The 20,439-nt window shown below is 34.3% G+C and overlaps 2 protein-coding genes across 3 annotated transcripts; one reads left to right on the top strand and one right to left on the bottom strand.

Moving 5' to 3' along the window:
* The first annotated feature begins 230 nt into the window (after positions 1-230).
* LOC114412654 (sm-like protein LSM5) lies at positions 231-2,346 on the top strand. The gene is made up of 5 exons (XM_028376626.1): positions 231-389; positions 485-547; positions 658-781; positions 1,822-1,894; positions 2,063-2,346. Exons 2-5 carry the CDS (start codon positions 514-516, stop codon positions 2,093-2,095), a joined length of 264 nt encoding a protein of 87 aa, XP_028232427.1. The 5' UTR covers positions 231-389; positions 485-513; the 3' UTR covers positions 2,096-2,346.
* A 1,490-nt stretch (positions 2,347-3,836) lies between these two features.
* Positions 3,837-20,419, bottom strand: LOC114412653 (probable starch synthase 4, chloroplastic/amyloplastic). Of its 2 annotated transcripts, XM_028376624.1 has the most exons (16): positions 20,151-20,416; positions 19,924-20,062; positions 18,994-19,084; positions 17,791-18,883; positions 17,664-17,715; positions 16,918-17,040; positions 16,752-16,827; positions 16,495-16,679; positions 16,220-16,414; positions 16,069-16,140; positions 7,223-7,432; positions 6,614-6,739; positions 5,998-6,147; positions 4,885-4,946; positions 4,729-4,804; positions 3,837-4,514 (listed from the first exon to the last, which is right to left on the bottom strand). In XM_028376624.1, exons 1-16 carry the CDS (start codon positions 20,291-20,293, stop codon positions 4,338-4,340), a joined length of 2,970 nt encoding a protein of 989 aa, XP_028232425.1. In that variant the 5' UTR covers positions 20,294-20,416; the 3' UTR covers positions 3,837-4,337. The 2 variants fall into 2 exon arrangements, with proteins under 2 accessions (XP_028232425.1, XP_028232426.1); XM_028376625.1 differs by lacking the exons at positions 3,837-4,514; positions 4,729-4,804; positions 4,885-4,946 and having other exon boundaries at positions 6,053-6,162; positions 20,151-20,419.
* Between the last annotated feature and the right edge of the window lie 20 nt (positions 20,420-20,439).

The following is a 20,439-nucleotide window of genomic DNA, read 5'->3' as shown; positions in this document are numbered from 1 at the left end:
AAATAATGGTAAAATTAGAAACTTTAAGAAAATATTAAAAGAAGAAGAATACAAATAAAATATTAAAATTCTAATAAAATATCAAAAAGAATACAAAGAAGAAGAATAGATTAATTAATTAAATAAATGGTGGTAAATAATAAACAAATATTATTCGGCTCTCAAGTCTCAACAAAAAAAAAATATTAGACAAAAAAAACAAAAAAATAAAAATAATAATTTAAAAGATAGTGATGGCAAAATTTAAAATGAAAATTGTGGTGAACTCAAATTGATTGAAATCAAACTTCACCACCACTAGGTCAAGCTTCTGTCTCAGTCACTGTTTCTCCGGCCTCGCTTCTTCTCTCAGATTCAGATACCAATTCGGTTTCTTCTGAACCAAACTTGTGCGTGGTGATAAATAATTTTCTTTTACAACATTTTGGTAGGGCTAAATAAAACCCGTAACTCTTTATTATTTAATTTTCTGTATCCTTCGCAGGGTTTGAGAAATTCGGCCGTTAATTTTCCATGGCCAACAATCCATCACAGCTTCTCCCATCAGGTTTCTGATTTCATTATTATTTTTGTTTTATTGTTGTTGGTAATGAGTGTATTCAGTGTAGCATTGAAGTGTGCTGAAGAGAATATGTGATTTGTGGTGGAAAATTGCAGAGTTGATTGACCGGTGTATAGGTTCAAAAATTTGGGTGATAATGAAGGGTGACAAGGAGCTTGTTGGTACTCTTAGAGGCTTTGATGTTTATGTCAACATGGTCCTTGAAGATGTCACCGAATAGTGAGTAACACCTGCACTGCTATTATAAATATTATTATTATTGTTATTATTTTTTCTGTTATTGGCTTGTTTCTCTGTAGAACATGCGTTTGTAGGGTGGGAAGGGAAATTATAAAATGGAACAGACAACCAGTTTGCAAGATTTACAATCATGTATTGGGGTTTTACTCAAGAGAAAACTCCTTTAGAATGCTGTTTGGTTTTGGTTGTTAAACTTTCTGGGATGGAATTGTTTTATGAATGAATATGATCCCCCTGCTTTTTAAAATCGGAAATGCTCAAATGTATGAAAGCTATATCGTAATATTCGCACGAAGGTTGTACTCTATCAAAAGATACTTCATATATTTGTTAGTTTTTTATTTAATATTTTTTTTTCAAAAAATTATAACCATCCAGATATGAATTCGTGTGTTTCATGCTGGTTGTATTTTGTGCAAAATAGCATTGCTCTTTTATTTTTATATTGTCGTATTTCGATAACTTATGGTTCTGATTTTTTTAAGTGTTTATATTTCTACTTGAAATTGGTGTGATGATGGGTCAATCATGTTACTGGTTCAAAGATTGTTGTATCTTCATTTTACAAATTGTCTTTCGGAACACCGACTAAAAAATCATTTTGGCAGTTTTATCATTTGGAAGTTACTGAGAAATATAAAGGCTGCAAATATAATGATTTAACATGGACTATGATTGAGCTGTTTTTCTTCATCAGTTTCTTATATTATATTTCTGTTCTAGTGGAGCATGGGTAAATAAACTTTATTTAGCTTTCCCAGGGGCTCCTTCTTTTTTCTTTTTGGTTTAAGAAGCCTGAAATATCTGGTGTAAATTCGTTGGAGGAACTTTTGCAGCATTTCTGATTATCAACTTGATTATTTGAATTTGTACTTACAGAGGACTCTTAGTTATCTTGGCATGATTTGTACTAGCTTTTGATTATGTGATAAGTATGTTCATATATGTATGAACATACATGGGTGGGTATGCGTTGGGCATGTAATAAATTGATTTGGTTTGTTATATTCATACAACAGTGAAATCACTGCTGAAGGGAGACGGATAACCAAGCTTGATCAGATTTTACTCAATGGAAACAACATTGCCATTGTAAGTCAATATTCGATTATTTTCTGTTTACTTAGAATCATTGGAGTATTAATAAATCTGATCATTTGATTTGGCAACTTTTGAAAGAGTTGACAATAATCTAACACGATTTTCAGTTGTTCGTCGCAAGTGTTATACTGATACTAACAATTATCTGCTGTAATGCAGTTGGTACCCGGTGGTTCTCCTGAGTCAGAATGAATAGGGCTACTTGGTACCAATATTAACTCTCCAATGTTGCTCTAGGCACATAATTCCTATATTTTAACGAGGATTCTGAGGCCATTAGGTTTTTACTTCCTTAAGTTGGTTTTTATGATACACATGGTTGTGGTGTAATGCCTATTCAACTTTTATCATCATGTTGAACTGTGGATCGGCCAGGGTAACAAGTAATGCTACTGAGGGACAATTAATTGTGCGCCTTTATATTCCTGTTCCTACTTCCGTTACTATCTGTTTTCACTTTCTGCATGAACTTATTGAGTCAAGTCTTAATTGAAAATTTTATCACCTTAACTTTCGATAATTTGTGAATTTTATCACATAAGTATTGTTTTCGCGAATCTTACAACTCTAAGTTTTTAATTTTTGCATATTTTATTGCCGTTGACATATCACAAAAATAAAGTTACAGATAAAACAAAATAATATCGTTTTGTTACTAACACGATGGTAAGATGTGTAAAATTGAAAATTTGAATGGTAAAATTTGTAAAATATTAAAAGATAGATAGTAAACTTCATGAAAAAAAATTGGATAATAAAATTCATGAAATTATGAAAATTTAATGGTAAATTTGTCAAAATAAAATTTGAGTGATAAAATTCATAAAATATTAAAAGTTTGGTTGTAATTTATAATTAAGCCAATTGGACTCTTTATCATTTTCATGTGGTCCCGTTTTTTAATATGTAAACATAAAGTTTGATTTGGATGCGAGAAAATGAAGCTTGGTAATATTGGTAACATAGAACGGGCAACCACCTGTGAGGGGTGTTGACGATAGAACTACTTAGGTCAGTGTCAATTCAGCTGAATTAGGAGTGTTTATCTGTTGAATTAGATTCGTTTAGAAGGAAAAAAATATAATTTAATTTGATTAGTTTTTTTATATAAAAAAAATTAACTTTTTAAGTGGTTTGATTTTAAATTGAAATATGATTCAACTTAATTTAAAGTAGTTTGGATTTGATTAATTATTTGGTCTGTACTCTTTTGTTGTATTAGAAAGTCGGAAATTTACTGTGAATTATACACAGCTAGTTATCTTTTTGGTACTATAAACGAGTTGTTTAATTATATATATATATATATATATATATATATATATATATAGAGAGAGAGAGAGAGAGAGAGAGAGAGAGAGAGAGAGAGAGTTATTTTATATATTATATAAAATTAGGATATACATATTTCTTAGTTCATTATCTAATGATAGCTGCATTTTATTTTTTTTCAATCAATTTTGGCCAACTTTTGAATTAAAAGTTTATATTTTTTTTTATAACTTTTTCATTGAATTCTTCATTTCTTCAATAGTCAAAATTAGTGTCACAAATAAAAAAAAAATTACTGGTGTTTTCATTGTGACTAAAAAAATTACTAATAGGCTAAATTAAAGTATAATGTTGTGAATTAGTGAAACCGTTAATGTGAAGGGAAAAAAAATTATCATTGGGTTAGTGTTGATAAAGTGAAGCCAATGTGAACGTTGACTTTTGAAGGGAGTGACAATATATGAATCTTATGTTGAGTAGAATAAGTAATTTAATATAGTACTTAATCCATGAGACTCTTCCATCTAATAAACTAGTATTTTGGATTGACGTTTCCTCTTTTGCTTTAAGTCGTAACAAATGTGAGTTAGTCAGCAAGATAACAAGCTTTCACGCACTTCTCCAAACCACAGAAAAAGAACTAAGAGATATAACAACATACTGCTGGAAGGAAAATGCTACAAGTAGTGAACATTTTTTTATTTAATAATTGATTACATTGTAACATATTTTTGTAGGGAACTAAGTTGTAACGATTTACATGTATGACCGACTTTTGTATACTGTTGAAATATTAAAAGAATAAGAGAAGAAAAGAGGGTAATAATAGAAAAAATAACTACACAATGTTGCAAGGCGTAGTAAAGTTGAAATATCACCTAGATTTCATCAAAGTATATGAGAAAGATTGCTTCCATGATCAAAACCCCGTTCAAATGGAAAAAGGAGTAACTGGGTGATGAGGCATGGAACTTGCAGCATACTTTCAGCAGCCATGTTGCATTTAATATTTTTTATTAAATTCATTCCCAATCTGAGATGTTCTTGAATGGCTGGTATGCTCAGTGAAATCCTGCTGATTGAGCTTTAACTCTGAACTCTTGTCTCTATGTAGAAACTGACAAAATTGAACCATTGCACAGGGAACCCTTCTTTTGCTCAATTAAGCAAGTTTTGCTGCCTTTGCTCTAGCCACAGACTTTAAGTAGAGCTCCTCATATTGTGCTGATGATGTTTCCCAGCTGAAATCAATGTTCATGTCCTTCTGAACAAGTTGCTTCCAACTCTCAGGATTGTTGTTGAAGAGATTAAATGCTCGTACCAGAGCCCCGTTTAATCCCTGTCAAAATTGGATCATTAGAGTTGGCCAGAACAATGAACAGCATAAAATAATGTTTCTCTAGTAAATGAGAATGCAGAAAGGAGAGAAAGGTAGGGTTAGAGGTAAAACAGGTGAAGTAAAATCAATGGTGAAATGATTTTGTATAATCGACTATATTCTAAATAACGTGATGTAGGACTGTAATAACATGTGATATTTTACTGTTTGATACCTGTTCATCGGCATTCATGAATGTAAATCCATTTCGAAACTGTGAAGGTATTGTATCATCATCAACATCAAAAACACTACAAAATGAGAGAATTTAGTTACTTTGGAAAACAAGAATTTGCTTGCTTTCATGCCAATATCATCATGCTATGTTAACCTGTCATTTAGGCCACCAGTTTTTCTGACAATAGGTATGGCACCATATCTCATTGATATCATCTGCAGGGAAGAAATTAGAAAAAAAAATAGTCATAATAGTGGTACACTATAAAGACATTCAGCATATTGGTCATTCACGAGAACACCAAAGGAGTATAATTATGTAATATGTGCACATCTCAAGGTTTCAGTTTACCAGTAAGTGATATTTAACATATTGACCATAAATAGAAAGCATGAGTGTCTACCATACGGTGTTGATTACTCCCGACACACCATCATATTTCGTTGCTTGCATCCTTTATTTTGTTTACTATCAAATCTTTGTGCCAATTCAAGTAAAGTTTATGTTCAATAAATTACTACTCCCACCAGTCCTATTTATAAGACCCAATTACCCAACTCATCTGGATTAAGAAAAATGATTAATTTAGTTGATAACAATAAATGCTTTAAATTTATATTTTTTCCAAAACTACCATTATCATTAATACTCCTTTCTATCTCTTCTAATGGTTTTCCATTACAACCCCTCTTTTAATTAGGAGTATTTTAGTCTAAAAATAATTAATGTAAGAGACATAATGGATTGGGTCTTATAAAAAGGACAGCACCACTTTCAATTATGTATTTAGGCTGCAACCTTATCTATGTCATAATGGATCATAGATTTGATGATCCAAATCAATCTCTCACTTTTCCGGTTTTCCCACTTTATATCCCAAAGCCTTTACCTCAGAAACCCCAGGTCTTGTTTCCCAAATCTGAATCTAGCCCTTTCCTTATGTCTGCCCTTAACTCGCTTGTAGACCATCTAGTCCCATTGGATGTCACCTCACTTTATTTCATTTAAATGCAGAAAATGGATTTTGGCACACTTAATAATGGATTGAGTTTCACTGAATGAATATCAACTATTAGTTGAGTAACAAATATATAAGCCTCCGTTGTCACAATACAATTTTCAACGAAATGTTGAAACAACTTTTTACCAAGATACATGCATTATGAAAAGAATTGAGCATATATTTGCTTTAATCATAGTATTCTATAAAGCCATTTTCTGTAGTCTTAATATTTGAAATGCGTGAACATCCATTTTGACCATTACCTGTGTTAGGCCACAAGGTTCAAAGATTGATGGAATGATGAACATGTCAGACGCAGCATAAATGACATGGGAGAGAGATTCATCATACTTCAATATCAACCTTATGTGATCATGATTCTGAAAGTGGTTGGCAATGCCCTCAAATTCATTCTAGAGAAGAGAAAACTGGTAATCAGTTGACAAAGATTAATACAAATTAATATGTAATTGTAAAATATCTTTTAGGTACTTCTCGTTGGAATAGTAAATAGTAATGCATTTCTTTGAGATTTTACATTACCTAGAGTTTCGTGAGGTTGAGTTAGGCTTTAATTCCAAATTCTGAGATAGTATTAGGGCTTATCCTAGATATAAGCCAAACAATAAAAATATGAATAATATTGCTACCTGTCTCATCTTTTTGTTCTGTAACTTTTGTTTCCCCAACAATGTGATCAGTGTCAACTGTGATTATTTTATTTCACTGAAACATATGCCTATTGTAAAATCCATTTTCTTTTTTTTTTTAGAATAAATTCCACCTATATTGCACATGAGTTGGCATTGTTTGATCTGTCTCCTTTCTTAAAACAGTAGAATACCTATAAATTTCAGCCACAAGGAAAGAAAATACAACCTGAATGTGTGGCACTGGACTTGAACCAAGTAGAACAAATTGTCCTCCCAACTCCAATGTTAGATATATTGCATGTCTAATAAGATGAACACCTTTTTGTGGAACCAGTCTTGTTATACAGCCAACCTATTAGCGAAAAGAATAGAAAAATTGAATCAATAAAGCATCTTCAATCCTAACAATAAGTCATGATTTATAATAATTAAATGAGTAACAGATAATTTGAAATATCAAGATAAAGAGCATTCATTCTCTATATGCTGAAAGATACCTATAAAGCAGGCATAAAATGACACCATAAAGAATAAAGGCAGGTACAGAAATATTTCTACTGTAGACAAGTTAACCATTCCTCTCGACTGTAAATCACTGAATAACTTTTATAGATAGATTTCACAAGATTGAGCTATTTGAAGGAGTCTTGGTATATTTACTTCAAATGTTACATAAAGCACACAAGTGCAGTTAGCCCTAGACTTATCATTCCGAAAAATAAGGAAAATTAAAAGATGAACTAATGAAAGACCTGGGTTCCTTCTCAAGGAAATGGTTTCAATTTCAAGAGAGAGAGAGAAGAGAAAACCATGATTTATTCTATCAAATAATTACCAATGGCCTCCTAACATCTGTAGATGAAAGACCTAGGTTCCTTCTCAAGGCTTGCTTATTCTCTGCTTTCCCTTGAAGATCAGTTGCATTGTACTGGACTGGAAGAAATGCATCGGTGGCAGGATTCCATGCATCAGTATCAATACCATTAAGAATACCAATGAACTTTTTGGAGTGGGCAGAGAGTGTTGAATGGAGACCATGTCCTCCCTGAATTTGTACAATAATATCATTCATTGGAACAACTTTTTAAGATTGAAAAGTTAGGATTTAAAGTTAAGGAACACTGAGAATGAATTGTACGTGTCTCCACTGTATTTTTAGTATACAGATAAACAGCCAAATCAAAAAATCAACTGCAAATAATTTCCAAGTTATGCCAATTTGCAAATCAAATCAGATATCTTCTTATTGAAATTGCTACAAATTTCTAGAATATTCTTAAATATAATATGTATGAAAATAGTATAATACCCTAGAACTATAGTGTGTATGAATATGGTAGAACAATCTAGAACTATAATATGTATGAAAATGGTAGAACAATCTAGAACTATAAGTGTATATATAAGATAGAAGAATCTATAACTATACTAATCTATCATGAAAACTCTAGAAAGACCTAAAGTAATGTAAAAACATTCACCACCATTGAGAGGTTGGTGACTTGAACCTATAAATAGGCAATTGGTATGTTGTAATTGATTATCCAAGAAATCAATGACATAGTCTTCTTTCTAAAACAATTCTCTAAAACTATCAACTATCAACTATTATCTAATAAACTACCAACAGTGGTATCAGAGCTACGTTCGGTTATACATTGGGCGTAGTTATATTACCTACCTACCATTCCAAAATCCTCCCAACTACTTCAAAAATTTCCTTTGTACTATTAACCCACTCCAATAATATTTTTTTCTAAACTATGGATAACACTACTCAATCGTCAACTATTTCTGTCCCTATCTTCAATGGTGAAAATTATGATTTCTGGCGTGTTAAAATGGAAACATATTTTTCATCTCAAGATTTATGGGACATAGTAGAAGAAGGTTTCACTGTTCCCGCGGATACTTCAGCTCTTAATGCATCTCAAGAAAAAGAGTTGAAGAAAAATAAACAGAAAAATTCAAAGCCGTTGTTCACCTTGCAACAAGCGGTGAATTATGGGAGCTAAGACTGCCAAAGAAGCGTGCAACACATTGTAGGAGGAGTTTCAAGGAAGTGTTAAGGTACGTGCCGTTAAACTTCAATCTCTAAAAAGAGATTTTGAACTATTGAAGATGAAGGAGTCTGAGACAGTTAAAGATTACTATTCTAAAGTTAAAGAAATAGTTAATCAAATGAGAGCTTTTGGGGAAGATATTCTTGACAAGAAAATTGTTGAGAAAATTCTAATTACTATGCCTCAAAAGTTTGATCCAATCGTGACAACGATTAAGAAAACCAAAGATCTGTCCACTCTATCAGAGACAGAACTTGTAGGCTCTCTTGAAGCATATGAGCAAAGACTGTATAGGCATAAAAAGATACACTTGCAAATGCCTTCCAGTCAAAGTTTAAATTTCAGCCCCAAAACAAAGATAATGGAGGAAAGAAAAATTATTGAGAAACTTCCAGAAGAAGAGAAGGTTCTAGGAATTTCCTTAAGAACAAAACAGATAAAAATCCTCCATGCAATATATGCAAAAGGCAAGGCCACACAGAGAAAAATTGTTGGTTCTGTAATATGTCACAATACAACCATTGCAAGAAGTTCGGACACAGAGAAAAATTGTCGCAACAAAAATAGGCATCAAGTCAATATCGCAGAGGAACATGATCAAAAACAATGTATGTTCTATGCCACTCAAGACTCAATAAAAGAAAAGGGAGGAAGCTGGTACTTGGATAGTGGATATAGCAATCACATGGCTAAGGATGAGACTATTTTCAAAAGCATTGATGAGTTGTCAAAGTCAAAGTTCGACTGAGAAATGGAAGTGTGGTTGAATCAAAAGGCAAAGACACTGTCATGGTGGAGACAGATAAAGGTACGCGACTCATCCATGATGTCTTACTAGTTCCCAGGCTAAAAGAAAATCTTCTAAGCATTGGTCAAATGATGGAGAAAGGCTACACACTTCACTTTGAAGGAGGTGTAAGCAAAATCTTAGACAACAAAAATAAAAGGTTTGAGATAGTCCAAGTAAAGATGAATAAGAGCAATAGAAGCTTCCCTCTAAATTTAAAATATGCAACAAACATTGCCATGAAGGTACAAGTTGATGATTCATGGCTATGGCATCGAAGATTTGGCCACTTCAACACACATGCCTTGAAGTTGTTACATGAGAAGAACATGATGAGAGATCTTCCAAGCATAAAGGAGAATAATGAAGTATGTGAAGGATGTCTCCTTGGTAAGCAACACCGATTTCCTTTCTCACAAGCGAAGCATGGAGAGCGAAAGATCTATTGGAGCTGATACATACGGACGTCTATGGACCAATGAGGACGCCATCACATGAGAACAACAGGTACTTCATACTCTTCATTGATGACTTCTCTAGAATGACATGGGTATATTTTCTAAAAGAAAAATCAGAAGTCTTAGTATTCAAAAAGTTCAAGGCCCTTGCTGAAAATCAAAGTGAAAAACGGATAAAAGTACTAAGAAGTGATCACGGCAAAGAGTACATCTCTCGCGAGTTTGAAAGATTTTGTGAGGATGAAGGCATTGAGCAACAACTTACAGTCGCATATTCTCCTCAACAAAATGGAGTGTCCGAGAGAAAGAATCGCACAATTATAATAATAGCTAGATCGATGCTCAAGGAGAAGGGACTACCTAACACATTTTGGGCTGAAGCAATCTACACTACTGTTTACATACTCAACAGATGTCCAACTAAGTCTGTAAAAGACAAGACTCCAATTGAAGCTTGGAACGGGAAGAAGCCATGAGCAAAGCACCTAAGGGTCTTTGGATCTATATGCTACATTCATATTACAGACGTGATGAGTACGCTTCTTGGAATTGGGATGAAAAAAAAGTGGAGAAGAATGTTCTTATACCCGCTCAACTACCTCAAGAAGAAGCTGAGGAAGAAGACCCAGGTGAACCACCTTCGCCTCCACCACAACAACAAGATCAAGAACTATCATTACCAGAGTCTACTCCAAGACGAGTAAGATCTTTGGTGGACATATATGAAACCTGTAACTTGGCCATACTTGAACCCGGAAGCTTTGAAGAAGCGTCAAAGCAGGAAGTATGGGTCAAGGCAATGGAAGAAGAGATACATATGATCGAGAAAAACAACACATGGGAGTTAGTAAATCGTTCACATGAAAAAGATATCATTGGGGTTAAGTGGGTCTATAAGACAAAACTCAACCCTGATGGCACCATACAGAAACACAAGGCGAGGCTAGTAGCTAAGGGTTACTCACAGCAACTCGAAATTGACTACAATAAGACATTTGCACCAGTAGCTCGTCTTGATACCATAAGAGCTCTAATAGCTCTTGCGTCACAAAAAGGATGGAGTATCCATCAACTAGATGTCAAATCCGCCTTCCTTAACGACGTACTTGAAGAAGAGATCTATGTGGAGGAGCCACAAGGATTCGTGTCTGAAGGCAAAGAAAGCAAAGTGTTAAGACTAAGAAAAGCACTCTACGGTTTGAAGCAAGCACCTCGAGCATGGTATAGCAGAATCGATCAGTATTTCATGGATCGAGGATTCAGGAGAAGCAAGAGTGAGCCTACACTTTACATCAAGTCTCAAGCTACACGGCCTGACATAATGTATGCTACAAGTCTTCTATCAAGATTCATGCAAAGCCTAAGTCAAATACACTTTGGAGCAGGAAAAAGAATTTTGAGATATCTACAAGGAACAAAAGAGTTCGGTATATGGTATACTACCGAAACCAACTCAGAATAACTTGGCTACACCGACAGTGATTGGGCAGGTTCGGCAGATGAGCTACAAATTTCTAGAATATTCTTAAATATAATATGTATGAAATAGTAGAATATCCTATAACTATAGTGTTTATGAATATGGTAGAACAATCTAAAACTATAATGTGTATGAATATGGTAGAACAATCTAGAACTAAAAGTGTATGTATAAGATAGAAGAATCTAGAACTATACTAATCTATCATGAAAACTCTAGAAAGACCTAAAGTAATGTAGAAACATTCACCACCATTGAGAGGTTGGTGACTTGAGCCTATAAATAGGCAATTGGTATGTTGTAATTGATTATCCAAGAAATCAATGGCATAGCCTTCTTTCTAAAACAATTCTCTAAAACTATCAACTATCATCTAATAAACTACCAACTATTTCCCTCATATACATGTCACAATATCAAAATCCAAATAATGATACAAAGACAGGCAAGAATCCTTCATTATTATTAGAAGCAGAGCCCTTTGTATTCTTGTCAAGAACCAAATCTTCGGAATCTTAAGTTGTTAGGTGGAGCATGCAAATGGTTTTAAATATAAACTCTCACTTGAAAGCCATTTGGGCTTGATGTAACATCCCAATTTTTCGTAAATAAATTTAAAAAGCTTTTTAGTAAAAATAAATAAATAAATAAATATAGAACATGTGGTTTTGATGATTAGTAAAAATAAATAAATAAATAAATGGTTTTAAATATGTACATGTGTGTTCGTGGAATGCGGGACAGGATCTCCCACCCTGAGTTAGCTCTTGTTGTGGTTTTGATGATTAGTGTTTAGTATGTTTTCAGTTAAGTTGAATTATGATGTGTATTATAAGGTTGTTATAGACACTTGGGACTCATGTTTCGTGCTAAGAGTTTTGTTATGCATTTTAGTTAGATGATGTTGACCCTTAGAGTATGTTATTTCTAGGTGAGAGATAACTTTAAATCCTTCTTGGGCAGAAGTTGTTTTGAGATGAATGAAACCTAAGATTAAGATAAAATTCCCTTAACCAATAGTCGAACCAAAAGTTATTTTAGCATTCCTTGAATTAACCTTAATTCTAATTGGAGATGACTCAAGTAAGTTTAAGTTTTCGGATGAGATCCTTGTAAGGAGTAAGTCATAAGTTCATAGAAAAGTCGGTCACTGTAAACCGTTGAGTGATATCTTGGCCGCGTAGATCCTTATTGGAGTAGTAAAATAATTGAAATAATTTTTAAGTTTAGAGGAGTGCTTGTAGAAGGACAAATAGTGATCAATGTTTCTTGACAACTTAAGACTTATGAAAAGATTTATCCTATATGTGATTTAGAATAGGTAACCATGGTGTTCACCATAATATTTTGGGAGACATTACCGTTAGTTTGATACATTGTGAGGATCTTTGGAGTTGAATCCGGAATAAAAGAGATGGATAAAATTCTCAAGAATCTTGTTGCGAGTTTAGTTTTAAATGTTAGAACTAGCTTAGTAGTTAGAGCTTGAATAGGAAACCGATGATATGACTAGTGTCCTAGTTATAAAGTTAGATATTGTAAACAACAATCGAAACCTCAAGTTCAAGTGCAAAGTTATAGGGTGACATGAGTATATATGTGTGAAGATTACCTTAAGGTGAACAAACTTACAGAAGTAGGGAGTAATCTATATTGCTTATCTAATTAGCACCCAGTTAGTATCAAGTAGGCAACCTTAGAGTTGAATCGTTACAATTCTTGGACCTAAGTGAGAGTTATGAGTCAAGTATACGAAAGTGAGAAAGATCATGTTTAAGGAAAAGGCTTAGACTCAAGGGTAGGCAAATCATGTATTCTCGATAGTCATTGTGAACTAGGATTGGTGGAGCGTGAAAGTCTCGACACTTTTCTTCTTCCTTCTATTCTTGAACCGTCCCATGTTAAAAAAAAAAAAAAGGGCCGACCATGTGTTTAGTCGCGTTTTCTTGTGTATATTTGTTTGATTCTAATTGTTATTCGTGTTTCTTATGATATTACCCTAATCCAAATAGTATGTCTTTCACATTCTATTATAGTTGAGATGTCACTCTCGTGAGAAGACTTACTTACGAAATACTATCATTGAGTAAACGAGGATCACCGGATTTAGTAGTTAAGTGCAGAGGAGTCTTGTGATCGGAGTAATGGAAAAAGAGTTTCAACTAGACACACAACTTGATATTGAGAATCATATGCGTGATATCTTTTTCTCGATCTTTCGGCAAGTTTCGGGGACGAAACTTCTTTTAAAGGGGTGGAATTGTAACATCCCAATTTTTCGTAAATAAATTTAAAAAGCTTTTTAGTAAAAATAAATAAATAAATAAATATAGAACAAATAATAGGCTGAGTACCCTAGGTATAAATAGTTAGGTTAAGTCAGCTGCCTCCTTTTGACCTCATTTTCGTTTTTCCCTTTTCCTCTCAAAATCCTTTCTTTTTCCCGCAGTCCACCAAACCAGTCTCAGAAAAACGACGATCTCGAACCCCTTCACCGTTGGATCGTCGTGAAATTTGAGTATCATGTTCGAAACCCAATTCCGAACATTCTCACCGTTGGGAATTTCAAAATCATATCTGAACTTAGAGGAAAACCCTTCGCATTGTAGCATTTTAATTTCCCGCAGAAACCCAAAACTGTCTCGGTAAAACTACGATCCTGGTTTTGTTAGCCGTTGGATTTTCATGAAATTTGGATATGTTGTTCGAAACTCAATTCCGCACGCTTCCACCGTTGGGATTTGCGAGATAATATTCGTGGAGGGAGAAAAAGGAATCGCGTGAAGACAGTACAAGTGGAGGTTTCAATCTCTTCTCCGTCTCTCTAACGTTTGGGAATTCTATCGGAGCAGTCGGAGGAATAATTGAAAGAATTTCAGGGAACCGCTAGAGATGTTGCTATCGCTGGCTGAAGACACGTGAGTCCGCTCAGAGGTAAGGGATGAGTTATTCACAGTTGGGGATTAGTGAGAACATGTGTAGAGATCCTTAGAGAATTAAATTGGGGTTTTATTTTGAGATGTTTATTAAATTGCTATTTTTCCTTTATGATTATAAATAAAATATTGATGTCCTAATGAAAATTTCTTGATAAATTATGCTCTTGATATTTGTATATTTCGACCTATGATTTTGATATAATTGTGTAATATTATTTAAGGGGTTTTAGTCCTAATGTTGTGATAGTCTTTTATATAAATTGTTATATTGAGGATATAAAATGATGATTCAAATTGTGAGTATGTGATGAATTGTAGAAGAACATGTTGCTTTGAGATTATAATCTTGTTATTGAGATTGAGTATAAGTGTAAAGTTCAACATGTGTTAATTTGTGAGATACGTGTAAACATGTGATGGTGAATTGTGATACTATGAGATGTGAAATTGTGAATGAGTTCTAGTTGTGGATAAGTGTGTAGTTAACACTTGATGTGAAATTACTTGTGTTGTAAGCTATGAATTGTACAATAACTCGACCAGCGTTATCTTGAGAAAAGCGTTGATGCGCAGTGTTAAAGAGAAAATGTAGGTTTCCTATTTAGGAACCAGTGTTAAATCGTAGCGCAATTGTGTTGAACGTGTTTAAAACACGAGTGTAAGGTCGTGGGTATTGTATAATTCATGAGCAGTGTCTGCATGTAAAAAAAAATTATTTTAGGGGTTGGACCTGAATCAGGAGGGAGAGGCCCTGACGGACTCTTCGGAGTGTAGGCCTTGGGGGTCACCGGGTTTGAGTGCTCCTTTAAGCTTATGCTGATCCCATAAGGTTGGAGCATTCTCGCAAGACATCGTGACCCTGACTGGTCTCCCTATGATCTTACTTAGTGAGAGTGACCTGACAAACCCATTGTGTGGTGTGTCTTGTTATGTACTCCTAAGCGCCCCAGGGTGGTTTTTCACTAACATGGTACCACATTGCATATAGGATTGAGTCTTAGCATAACTATTGCATATGCTTGCTAATTGATGTGTTATTATATCTTGATCGAAGTGTGAGATTCTTGTGTAATGTGATTGATAATTGAAAAGTGAATTTTGAATGACGAAGTGGTGAAGTTACGTGAGTTATGTTTAAGCAAGTGGTATCTCATTTATATAATATGTAATTGTCTTGTTTCTCTATTAGCTAGGAATGTGATAACTCACTCCCTGTGTGTTGTTGTGTTTGGATCCTGTGATGATCTTGAACTTGTGTTCGGGGGAGTAGATGAATAGGTGGATGATTATGAAGAACCTCATGCTAGAGGACACGGAAACACAACGCTCTGATAGGATGTGACATTAGGATATAGGTTCTATATTAATTGTATGAAACTTAGACGACCTTGTTGAGTCGAGAATACTTTATTATTTATTTGGACAAATTTGAATATGATGTAGAAGAAAATGAATGTGAGCCTTTTTTCCCTTTGAAAGACTTGATTAAAAAAAATGTTTTAAAAATACTTTTAATTAATATTTAAATTTTTTTTATTCCTTATTAGTATATATGTGAGGGGTAGAGGGTGTCACACTTGAAACATGAACAAAGCACAAGCCCCCTCAACCTTGTACAGTTTTTTTTTATTAAAGAAAAAATAAAAAAAAGGTACTGGAACTATTGTTTGATTGGAAAGACAGAAGCAGCAAAAATCAATTTCTTAACCACTTGTTCATAAAGACTCAAATACCAAGTCAAGGACCAACTCTCCTGAAAACCTTTACATGTTAATGGTTTTATATCTCTAACAATCCTTTTTCCAAACTCACTTCTACGTAGATAGGAGAATAAAATAGACAGTTATAGATGTTATTCCCAGTTGGTCTAATGCTTCTGCTAAATGTGTTATTGCCTTATAATTCGTATTAATTAATCAAAAAAAAGGATACTTTAACAAGAAATAAACCATACCTCTGAAGTTCTCACTTCTTGGGCGTAAGTAGGTGAAACTGTTGTCACAATGTTTGAGAAAACAATTCCACCCTGACCATTGGAAGGCAAAACTATTACTTATTTTTGCTGATGATATATAATATGATAAATAATAACTTAATGACCATACCTTGACAGAATTAACTCTATCATGCGCTGAGTTGTCCTGCATTCTGTCTGGTCTGTTTAGATGGTGGCTTTCAAGACCACATGATTCTAACTCTGAAGCTGCCGCAGTTCCTTGATACTCAAAGTTGTGGCATGTAAAGCAAATCCTAGCTGAATTTAATCCTTTTGGGGCATATATATCCCAGTACAGAGGAGCCTAGCAAAGAAACACAAAATGCAATTCTTTAAGTTACTCAAAGAGCAAAAATTTGCTAGAAAGAATTAGATAGCTCATACAATGAATGCTGTCTGCCAATCATGGCAATGAATGATGTCTGGCTTCTTGCCAGCTTGAAGAAGAAACTCAAGAGCTGCACGGCTAAAAAATGAAAATCGTCTGAAATCATCATGCTCGCCATAAAATTTTCCTCTCCAGAAGAACTTATCAGGATGATGGGGCTCAATGAAATAAACAGGAAGGCCTGCATAGTCAAAGCGAAGTTACTAAACCAGATAAAGACAATCAATTAAAATGTAAATATTTAATTGTTGACCTTCTATAGTGCCAACCCAGATTTTATTTTTGTATAATTGACGATCAAAGTATGAATCTATCAGCACATCCAAGGCCTGAAACAATAATCAAATTATTACAAGTAGTGCAAGATACCAAGTACCAATACTGTATCAACATGTTGGACTCTTAATAAAATAGCATACCCGTAAGTCACAGACACGGTCATATTGCATACAATCATATTTGGGAAGCACAATTTCAACAAGGTGTCCTTTCTTTTGCAGTGCTTTACCTAGACCACTGACAACATCCCCCAAACCACCAACCTGTCACAGAAATAACTCAATTTAAACATTAGTATGTAATGCGAAAAATAGATTAGCTGAAAGCAGAAGATCTGGCGTCATCCTCGGAGAAACAAAATGCAAAGGTATAAAATGAAATAATCAAACAGAGAGCTTCTTGATCATGTTAAATTTGAGTTGAAGGAATATTCATATAGATTCCATCAGGACAAAAACTCTACTGCTCTCAAAACAACTAGCCCATCTGAGAATAAATGCAATAATAGAACTAATATCTTGGGCTGACAAGATAATCAGCATGTTATGATACGATATTATGGCATTTAGGACTTAAAAATTCAGGAACTTGGGCTGACAGGATAATCGAAGATGCTTCATGCACTGAAAATATTCACTTCTACGGATACAAATAAAGTATCTACAAGGAAAACTCTGCATACTAACAAGGAAATACAATGTGAGATAATGACATATGGCTACCTATGCACTCAAAGCAGCATACATATTTCAAATAGATCAAGATACTTAAATGTTAAGAACTTAAAAACGTACAGGATAAGGTAAAATGAGTTCACAAGAATAAAACATAGGGATAAGATAAAATGAATTAACAAGAATAAAACATAGGGATACAATGAGTGCACCTTAGCTACTGGTGCCATCTCTGCTGCGATATGAATCACGTGCAATCCAGGACTAAAGATAAGAAATAAGGGATACATAAGACAGCGAAAGATATACAAATTGCAATTTAGCATTAAAAGTTAATACCTTGTCGCAGATGATAAAAGCCCAAGAAATGCAGAAATAGCCTCCTGTTCAGTCTGTTTTTTGCAAGCTATATAGGTATCACTAATACGCCTGTCTCTCTTCCACACCTTTTCTCGCAAAAGACTTGCATCATCTACTGATATTTTATTTTCTAGTGTCCAACCATCAATAAGAAGTAACAGTTGACTCCAAAATTCCCACGGCATATCTTCCACCGGTTCTTCCAAATTCCTTTTCTTGCTTTCTTTTTTCAGAGTATCAAGTGTATCTTGAAATTCCTTCACTGACTGTTGATATAGCCAAACATAAGAATTTATCTCTTCATCTGATTTTTGAAGACGATCCTCCAATAGTTTTATCTTTTGTTGCATTAGTTCATTATATTTTTGCAATTTGTCAGATGATAGCTTATAGATATTAGCTTCTTCAAGAGATGCTTCCAATTTATCCACCTTCCTTCGAAGATCTTGGTTTTGTTGCAGCACAATAACAGCTTGATCAGCTTGTTTGGTTGCTTTATCTAGCAATGATTGCAAATTTTCAACCTTATCCCACAGATCCTTGCATTCAACTGTAAGCGTAGAAATTTGTGATACACCATCCTGAGAGATTGATAGTTTCGATTCCAAGTCTTTTAGGGCTGATTCCAAAGAGGACCGTTCCTTTTCCAATGCAACCAAACGTTCATCATTATTCTTGACATCACTAAGCTGGGTTTTAAATGATTCTATGGCATTCTTCAAAGAGGCATTTTCTGCTCTTAATGAATTAAGCTCCTCAGTAAGGGAATGAATGCTAACATTATGACTTAGAGGGTTTGCATCACTCAAATCATCATTTTGAAGGTCATGCAATTCAGCATATTTTCTTTCAGTACTTCCCTTTTGGGCCAACTCATTACGCAGTTTCTCTAGCTGCCCCTCCAAGAATTCCACATGTATCTTTTCCTGGTTGGCAACTGTAATCCGTGCATCAGTCTCAGCCAACCTTGTCTCCAAGACATTAATCTCTCCTTGCAATGCTTCCTTTTCTACAAGAATCTTTTCAAGATCTTCACATGCACGAATCCTAGCCTCATTTAAAAGAAGAATGTCTGCATGAAGAACATAAAATTCTTAATAATAATAGGTAACAAAATATTGAACAAAAAATGTGGATATTAGAAAAAGAAATCAACAAGTATTTCAGAGAAAGATATCTTACTTTTCTCTGCATTTTTTATCATGACCAGCAAATCCTCAAGTTGCCTACCAGACAACTGTTCAGCCTGCTCTGCTCCATTTATGTTTATGGCCTATTTCATAATTAAATGATTAGTTGTGACTTGTAATAAAAAATAATAATGTTTTAACCTCTCCAATTTTCCTTTCTAAGTATGTCCACGTAACAAAATGACTGGTATATCCAGCCTTTTATACTGAGAAGACCATGCAAAAAAATTTGCAGTGAGTAATGTGGATTGGTAAAGGACTCATGTTTAAAATTTTGCACATCATATTGTAATATTATGATAGAAAAGCAATACATTGATCCACGTCTAACTGGGAAAAAATGGTTGAGATTCATGATATGGGTACCCTATTGTAATATTTATGTACAAGACAACATTTATCAATTCTATATTCTTTTTCCTAGTCATTCATGTAACCAAATTTGGAGTTTGGATTCTTCAGGCAAGCTTTCCAGTAAGTCCTTTTTTCAGTTTCAAACGTCAACCCCCAATCATCAATTTCCCTTCCTGAGAAACCTATATGGGCTAAAACTTCCTCCAACCAAACGTCTAGTCTTCCATTTCGATAATTTATTGTCGCAGTTTATTAGGTATATCACTCTGCTCTCTTCCCTGATATTTATTTTCTATGCATGCATTCTAAGTTCAGGTACCAACCTTTCCATTAGAAAGTGGAACAATCTAGTTGATGAAATTCTAAGCTAACATTCAAGGAGGCTAAAGTTTTGTACCACTGTTAATAACTTCAGAACACTTTATTAGAGAGAAATTATATCATATCATCGATTAACATCTCTGATTCTCCTACCTAATGTCTTTTCTTCTTTATTTTTCCCCCTTTTCCAACGGCACCAACCATACACAAAAAATTTAGAAAAATCATGCATAGGAAAAGGAGATACCAAAGGCGCGGTGGCATCATTCAAATTCTCCACAGAATCATCGTTGTTCAACGAAACCTCGGTGTCGTCTTCTTCATCTTGATTTTGACGGAGACCTCCCTCTGCGGAAGGCTTGATCTGTTGTCTCTTATGCTGTGAACTGCCACATACAATACAACTACGCATTGAATTTCAAACCACGAATCTGAATAAGACGTAGCGTAAGATTAAGAGACAAAGATTGGTACCTGAAAGTGGCGCGGTGTCGCATTTTGCAAGAAGCTGGAAACGAAACTCGCACTACCCAATTATTATTGGCGTTGTGGTGGTTAACGCAGTTGAAACCGCTCAGGTTCCAGCACACGAAGCACGTTCTCAGCTTCGACGCCATTTCTCATTCAAATCAAATTAATCGACCAAACACTGCGTTACTATCAAAAGCACAAGAAGAAGAAAAAGAGTAACGGTTTCTTCTTCGACTTTTTCAGTTCAGTTGCTTTGGCTTGGCCTTAGCGCAAATAGAAGGAAGAAAATGCC

This window comes from Glycine soja, chromosome 5 (genome assembly GCF_004193775.1).
Source record: "Glycine soja cultivar W05 chromosome 5, ASM419377v2, whole genome shotgun sequence".
Classification (NCBI taxonomy): domain Eukaryota; kingdom Viridiplantae; phylum Streptophyta; class Magnoliopsida; order Fabales; family Fabaceae; genus Glycine; species Glycine soja.
The sequence above is the reverse complement of the archived record's forward strand: the minus strand, read 5'-3'. Positions and strand labels throughout refer to the sequence as shown.

What these genes read in the sequence shown, in the direction of transcription:
- LOC114412654 (XM_028376626.1), top strand. Translation starts at nt 514, where the DNA reads ATGGCCAACAATCCATCACAGCTTCTCCCATCAG. An exon ending in ATCACAGCTTCTCCCATCAG is followed by an intron (nt 548 to 657) that starts GTTTCTGATTTC and finishes GGAAAATTGCAG; the next exon opens with AGTTGATTGACCGGTGTATA. An exon ending in CTTGAAGATGTCACCGAATA is followed by an intron (nt 782 to 1,821) that starts GTGAGTAACACC and finishes TTCATACAACAG; the next exon opens with TGAAATCACTGCTGAAGGGA.
- LOC114412653 (XM_028376624.1), bottom strand. Translation starts at nt 20,293, where the DNA reads ATGGCGTCGAAGCTGAGAACGTGCTTCGTGTGCTGGAACCTGAGCGGT. An exon ending in ATGATGCCACCGCGCCTTTG is followed by an intron (nt 19,085 to 19,923) that starts GTATCTCCTTTT and finishes ATTATGAAATAG; the next exon opens with GCCATAAACATAAATGGAGC. An exon ending in CTGGGTTGGCACTATAGAAG is followed by an intron (nt 16,680 to 16,751) that starts GTCAACAATTAA and finishes TTGACTATGCAG; the next exon opens with GCCTTCCTGTTTATTTCATT.